Genomic DNA, 7,500 nt, shown 5'->3' on the forward strand with positions numbered 1-7,500 from the left:
TCACAACAACAAACAACTGAACAGTGAAGAGACTGTAAGAGACCAATTATCTTACATATTATCGTTTTTTATCGCTATTCATATAAGTGAAATAAACAAACCAATACATAAATGAATGAATAAACAAACAATAATAATAGGTAAAACATATACACGAGGAACACCCTTACACAATTCTACTGTAAGTCACCATTATCACACCCATTATTAACTATTATTACAACGGCCATGACATATAAGTATTAGACATACCTGCAATCTTTGCAAGTAGTCATGAAGCAATCATATCATTAACAAGACACTTTATCACATGCTGAGTAATTTACATTATCCCTGGTGAGTAGAAATTGTTTATGGCAATTTAGTTTAAAAACAAACAGCACATAACTAAGTTACTCTGATTGCCGAAGCACTCTGCAATTCGCATGAGAGTGATGAGTAATTCAAAAAGCCTGCGACTAAATATACTATGCATCAACGCTAATGCATACTTATCATGAGGTAATGAATAATAGCAACTATCATAGATAATTAAATAAACATACTGCGCTTACACGAACACGCGCGGACGAGCATGCGCGAAAACACTCATAAATACACACATGCACACACAAAGCAATGCAACACAAACACCGCGCCACAAACCACCAAGCACCATAACACACAACACAACAATCTGGATGGCTGAGCCTTAGCAGACCAAGATCGAGACAGAACAGCGGCCAAGGGTAGGAAAGCAGGGCGATGGAAGGAAAAAACAGAAAGAAGGAGCAACATCAGGAGGGGGGAAAAAATAATGCAACAAAACCTAACAAACAAACCAAAAAAAAAAAAAATACAAACCCTCCCCCCCGGCGAAGGAATCCGAGCACGCGAGAACAGGCAGCCTCCACACGAGATCGAGACGAGGAGGACAACAACGAAGACCAAGGGATAATGAAAGGAGGGAAAGAAAGAAGGGAAGAAAGAGGTAAAGAAAGAAGGAAAGGTGGAGGGAAAGAGACGAGGGAAAGGTGGAGGGAAAGAAAGAAGGAAGAAAGAGGTAAAGAAGGAAGGAACAAGGAGGTAAAGAAAGAAGGAAAGGTGGAGGGTGAGAAAGAAGGAAAGGTGGAGGGAGAGAAAGAAGGAAAGGTGGAGGGAGAGAAAGAAGGAAAGGTGGAGGGAGAGAAAGAAGGAAAGGTGGAGGGAGAGAAAGAAGGAAAGGTGGAGGGAGAGAAAGAAGGAAAGGTGGAGGGAGAGAAAGAAGGAAAGGTGGAGGATGAGAAAGAAGGAAAGGTGGAGGGAAAGAAAGAAGGAAAGGTGGAGGGAGAGAAAGAAGGAAAGGTGGAGGGAGAGAAAGAAGGAAAGGTGGAGGGAGAGAAAGAAGGAAAGGTGGAGGGAGAGAAAGAAGGAGAGGTGGAGGGAGAGAAAGAAGGAAAGGTGGAGGGTGAGAAAGAAGGAAAGGTGGAGGGAAAGAAAGAAGGAAAGGTGGAGGGAAAGAAAGAAGGAAAGGTGGAGGGAAAGAAAGAAGGAAAGGTGGAGGAAGAGAAAGAAGGAAAGGTGGAGGGAAAGAAAGAAGGAAAGGTGGAGGAAGAGAAAGAAGGAAAGGTGGAGGAAGAGAAAGAAGGAAAGGTGGAGGGAAAGAAAGAAGGAAAGGTGGAGGGAAAGAAAGAAGGAAAGGTGGAGGGAGAGAAAGAAGGGAAGAAGGAGGGAAAGAAGAAAGGAACAAGGAGGTAAAGAAAGAGGAAACAAGGAGGGAAAGAAAGATGAGGAAAAAGGGAAACAAAGAGGACCGAGCAGATTGATGCTACATCACGACATAAGAGAGATAAAACAAAACAAAACAAAACGAAGTCATCCCCCCTACCCCTAGCCACGCCCCCTAGCCGAGACCCCCAGAGCGCGAGAGACCGAGACCAGAGACCAGAAACCCGAGACCAAAGACCAGAAACCCGAGACCGAGACCAAAGACCAGAAACCCGAGACCGAGACCAGAGACCAGAAACCCGAACCGAGACCAAAGACCAGAGACCAGAAACTCGAGACCAAAGACCAGAAACCCGAGACCACAGACCAGAAACCCGAGACCGAGACCAAAGACCAGAAACCCGAGACCGAGACCAGAGACCAGAAACCCGAGACCAAAGACCAGAAACCCGACACCAAAGACCAGAAACCGGCGACCGAGACCGAGACCACAGACCAGAAACCTGCGACCGAGACCAGAGACCCGAAACGGAGACCGGAAAAAGGAGACGAAACCACGCGGGGATTCTCGGCCGAAGAACACTTGAAGGAGATACAGAAGCAATGAGCGTGACCAAGCGCGGGAAGGGGGGGGGGGGGGGAGAGAAAGAGAATGGGGGAATGAGAGAAAGGGAGGAAGGACGGAAGAGAAGAAATGGAAGCAGGGAAGGGGGAGGGGAGAATGAGGAAATGAGCGAAAGGGAGGAAGGACGGACGAAGAGAAATGGAAGCAGGGAAGGGGGAGGGGAGAATGAGGAAATGAGCGAAAGGGAGGAAAGACGGAGGGGAGAATGAGGAAATGAGCGAAAGGGAGGAAAGACGGAAGAGGAGAAATGGAAGCAGGGAAAGAATAGGAGATGGAAGGAGGGAAGGAGTGAGAGACAGAAACATGAAAGGAGGGGAGGAATCAGAGAATGAAGAAAGGACGGAATAAGAAATGTTAGCAGGGAAGGAATGAGGGAATGACAAGAGGGGAGGAACGAGAAAAGGATGACAAGGAGGGGGAAAGAATGAGAGATGGAAGAAATGAAGGACGGTAGGAGATGGTAACAGAGAAGAAGAGATGGACGAAAGCAAATTTGGATGCAGGGAAGGAAGGAAGAGACGTGGAAAGGAGGAAAGACTGATAGGACAAGCGGAAGAAAGGATGAAAAGGGACACGAGTAGAGGACAAGAGCGATGAGAGGAGGGAGGGGGAGAATAAGAAAAGATAGGAAAGAAAGGAGATGAAAGGTGAGAGAAAGAGAGAAAGATGGTGAGAGATTTGGCGGGGCATGAAAGAAATGGGACAGAAAAGAACGGATAGGGGACGAAGACGGGGATGACAGGGAAAGGCAATTAATAAGGCGTGCAGGGATAGGGAGAAAGGAAGGATAGAGGAGGGAAAGAGGGGAAGGATAGAGGAGGGAAAGAGGGGTATGATTGAGGAAGGGAGAGAGGGGGAAGAAAGAGGTAAGGAAAGAGCAAGGGAGAAGGAGGGATCAAGGGACAGAAGGAAATGAAAGAGAGAGAAAGGGAGAGAGCTGAATGAGAAGAAGGGAGAGAAGGGAATGAAAGAGAGAACAACAGAGAGAAGAGAATGAAGGAGGGAGCAAGAGAGAATGAATGGGGATTCAAGGGAGAGAAGAGAATGAAGGAAAGAAGAGAAGCCAAAAACATAAGACAGAGTGGAAGGAGGGAACAAGGGAGAAAAGGGAATGAAAGCTGGAGCAAGAGAGCAAAAGAGACCAAGAGAGGGATAAAGAGAGAGAGGAGAGAGAGAAAGAGAGAGCGGGCGAGGAAGAACAGCGCGATGTATACCTCGGAGGCGCTACGATACAATGCTAGCTTTGACCAGTAGCCTTCGTGAGGTCATTCACGGGGGGAAGAGGGGGAGGGGGAAGGGGGGGGCAGAGAAGAGAGAGAAGGGGGGGAATGAGAGGGAAGGAGGAGGAAAGAGGGGGGGTGGGAGAAGTACGAAGGATGGGCGAGGGAGAGAGGGGGAGTGTTGAAGAAAGGAAGAAGGCAAGGGAAAAGGTCGAAGGCTAAACGAGAGGACCGTGACAAGTGCTGGGACACAAGCTAGGCCAACGAAGCGAAGGAGAGAATATAAAACACTTTACTTCGCCTTCCCCTTCTCGCTTCCTTCTACTCTCTCCTCCCTCTTCCTCTTCCACTTCCCCCCCTCTCTCTCTCTCTCTTTCTTTCAGTCTCAGTCTCAGTCTCAGTCTCTCTCTCTCTCTATATATATATATATATATATTTACCCCCCTCCATCTCACCTCCCTTCCATCTCATTTCCCCCCCTCATTCCCCTACGCCTACTACCCCCCCTCCTCCCCCCTGTCGAGATTTTTATCCCTCCTCGAAAGAGTCTGACACACACACACAAGACATTTACTCTCTCTAAGAATCCTCAGCCCCACTATAGTCTTCTGACTGTCACGGCCTTACTCATCATCCCTCTCTCATGGCCAATGCTCTTACTCATCCTCCTCCCCCTCGCCCCCAGTCTCTTATCGTCCATCCCGCCTCCCTCCCCTCTTCCTCATTCCTCCGCTATCCTCACTCCCTTGCCATTCTCCCCTCGTCCTCACTCCCTTGTCATCCTCACTCCCTTGTCATTCTCCCCTCGTCCTCACTCTATTCCCTTTCTTCCTTCACCTCCACTCTCTTATCAATTCTTCTTCATCATCATTCCCTGATCATGCCTCCCTCATATTCACTCCTCTCTCAGTCCTTCACGTTCACTTTTCCTCTTTTGCCGCTTATCCTCATTCCTCCTTCACCCCCATTCATTCCTCTCTCCCGCTCACCCCCTCACATTCCTAATTCCTCTTCCCCTCACCCACATTCCCCAACCATTCCTCCCTAACCCTCACTCCCTTACCAAAGTCAGCAGTCTGAATGAATCCTTGCGTGTGCAACTTGCAATTCCCTCGTCACTCCACCATACCAAATGCTATGGTGGAGTGCTTCACACACTTATCCTCACCCTTTATATTTCCTCTTAATTTTCCTCCTTCTTTTTAACTTCTTACCATTCCTCCCTCTTCCTCGCTGCCTCATTTTTACACCGGAATACAATTATTTTCTCTGTTTCTCAGACTTCCCTTCTCCTGTCTCCCTCTCTTTCTCCCCTGCTCTTCTTTCTCTCTCTTTCTTTTCTCTTTTCTCTGTTTGTCTGTCTATCTATCTATCTGTCTGTCTGTCTGTCTGTCTGTGTCTGTCTGTCTACCCGTCCGTCCCAGTCTCTCTCTCCCTTACACTATGTTTCTCACTCACTCGCACTCACTCACTATCTCTCTCTTTCTAACTCACTCTCACTCACTCACTCACTCACTTTCTATCTATCTATCTATCTATCTATCTATCTATCTATCTATCTATCTATCTATCTATCTATCTATCTATCTCTCTCTATCCTTCACATCTTCCCCTCCTCTTCCTCCAAGAATAAAAAGAAGCGAAGACACAGAAAGGGGAAATGAATAAGAAAATAAAGAAAAAAGACGAATAGAGCCATAAGTGACAGGGTGGAAAATATATTCTCAAAAATAATACTCCGAAAAAAAGAAAAGGCGCAGACAGGAGGAGAGTGGAGAGGCGACGGAGGAGACGATGAGAGGAAGAAGCACATGGCGAGAGGAGAAAGAGGAAGTGACGGAGAGGGAGAGGATGAAGGGGTAGAGAGGAGGACGAGAGGGATGAAGTGCATGGGCAGGGGGATAAAGAGGAAGAGGTGGAGGAAGAGGATGGGGAGGAGGAAGAGGAAGGGGAGGAGGAAGAGGAATTGGAGGAAGAAATGGAGGACGAGGATGAGGAGGAGGAAGTGGATGAGAAGGAAGAAGAGGTAACGGATCGAAAAGGAAGAGGAGCAGGAGGAGGAGGACAGGGGAGAAGAGTAACAATAATAATAATAATAATAATAAGAAGAAGAAGAAGAAGAAGAAATAAGACTGTGAAATCAAGAGAGAAGAAATCCCATTCCGAAAATTCATTTACTTTTTAATCAACGAACCAACACGAAGTCCCTAAGTGATCCACAATAGGCCTTCCAAGAGGAGCGTTTTAGGGAGCGAGCTGATAAAGCCACAGCCCATACTGATGACCCATCCATCATCCCTTGATATCAGCCTAAATTTGAAGAAAAAACAATACTTCTAATACACAAAAAGACGAAGAAAAAAAGAAAGAAAAAGAAACCACCAAAAAGAAAAGAAAATAAACTACAAAAAATAAAAGCCGTACCGCCGAGGGACAGGCCGGTTGCCCGATGCACGATGATCCGCTTCCGCCCACGCCCGCACATGGCCGGCTACCTTTTGCCTTGATACTATCATCCTTCTGAGCAAATCTCGCGGTTTCTTCTCCCTCCCGCGTCGCCGTCCTTCCTCCTCCCCTTCTCCCTTTCTCCGTCTCCGGACGACGGACGAGGCGCGCGGAAGGAGAGGAATTAAGAGAAAGAGGGAGAGAGAGAGAATCGAAGAACAAATGGCAATGGAAGAGAACGAGGAGGAGGAGACGAAAGAGACGAGAGCGCGAAGTGCAAGGGAGCCACGGCCAATAAACAGCGGGCGAGGCGAGGCTGTGGGGGGAACGAGACGCGAACGCTGTGAATTACTCCCCCTCACGCACGCCGCCGCCGCCGCCGCCGCAGCTCCCTCGCGTGTGGCGGTCGCGGCGGCGGCGGCGGCGGCGAATGCAACCGCCCGGAGAGGAAACGGCGAGACAAAGCGAGCCTTGACGAGCGACACGTGGGACCTCTGCCAGGGTCCGTTCGCGTACGCAAGGACCTCGGCTCGCCTCCCCTTCCCTCCCCCTGCCCCTCCCGCTCACTCCTATTTCTCTCTCTCTCCCATCGTCCCTCTATCTCTTCCTTTCCCTCCCACCCTCCCTCTACCTCTCCCTTTCCCTCCCACCCTCCCTCTTTCTCTGCCTCCCTCCCTCCCTCCCTCACATTCAAAACATCCCTCACGTACCCCATTCATCCCTTGCCAAAGTCAAGCGAACTACAGTAGGCTACAACATCTCTATAATAACTGTCAAGCCAACACAACGGACCCCCTTCTCTACGAACACTGGAGACGACTCGGCTACAACACTCCGAAGAATTCCATACTCAAACATCCGAGTCTCGGCGCTGTCTCTTTGAAATGGAATCAGCACTTGAGAGGAAATGCCAATGAACCTTTAAAAATACCTATAGCATTAAGGCGTCACATGACATCTCTTTACACCAATTATACCATCAACTGCGCTAATCTCTCTCACTGACCTCGACGCCTTTCTCTGTGCTTTAAAGGTGAACTATCTAATCTTATCTTGTCTCCACCTTTATGTTATATATTCCCTGTGTTCATTTTATCTAAAATGGAGGAAGGAGGAAGGAAGGAAGGAAGGAAGGAAAGAAAGGAAAGGAGAAATAGAGGAAGGAGAAGGAGAAGGAGGAGGAGGAGGGTATGAAGGAGAAAGAGAAGAAGGTGGATAAGGATGAGACTGAAGATGTTTAAGAGCAGAAGGATAAGGAGAACAGGAGGAAGAAAATTAGGAAAAAAAAAGGAGGGAGAGGAAGAGGAAGAAGCAAAAAGAGTAGGAGGAGAAGAAAGCCCTAGTTTCGCTTTAACCAGCGTACCCTTTCTCTGGAAATCCCAACGAACGCTGTGAACAATGACAGGTCCAGATACGCCCACCTCCCCCCACCCCACCCTACCCCCCCTAACCCACAAGACCGCCTTATCACCGCGATAGAGAAGGTGCCAAACGAGGTGCCATACCTTCCGTGGCCCTGATACT

The 7,500-nt window shown here is 48.3% G+C and overlaps 2 protein-coding genes across 2 annotated transcripts in view; one reads left to right on the forward strand and one right to left on the reverse strand.

Annotated features, from left to right (window-relative positions):
• Positions 1 to 2,293, forward strand: part of LOC125040243 (C5a peptidase-like) — a 5,352-nt gene extending 3,059 nt beyond the window's left edge. Inside the window, exon 2 of the mRNA XM_047634799.1 lies at positions 1,853 to 2,293. Within this exon, the coding sequence (XP_047490755.1) occupies positions 1,853 to 2,293 (441 nt within the window). The remainder of the gene's footprint in view (positions 1 to 1,852) is intronic.
• Positions 1 to 7,500, reverse strand: part of LOC125043324 (ankyrin repeat domain-containing protein 50-like) — a 139,090-nt gene that overhangs the window by 90,356 nt on the left and 41,234 nt on the right. The window lies entirely within an intron of this gene.

This window comes from Penaeus chinensis, chromosome 3, assembly GCF_019202785.1.
Source record: "Penaeus chinensis breed Huanghai No. 1 chromosome 3, ASM1920278v2, whole genome shotgun sequence".
Lineage (NCBI taxonomy): Eukaryota > Metazoa > Arthropoda > Malacostraca > Decapoda > Penaeidae > Penaeus > Penaeus chinensis.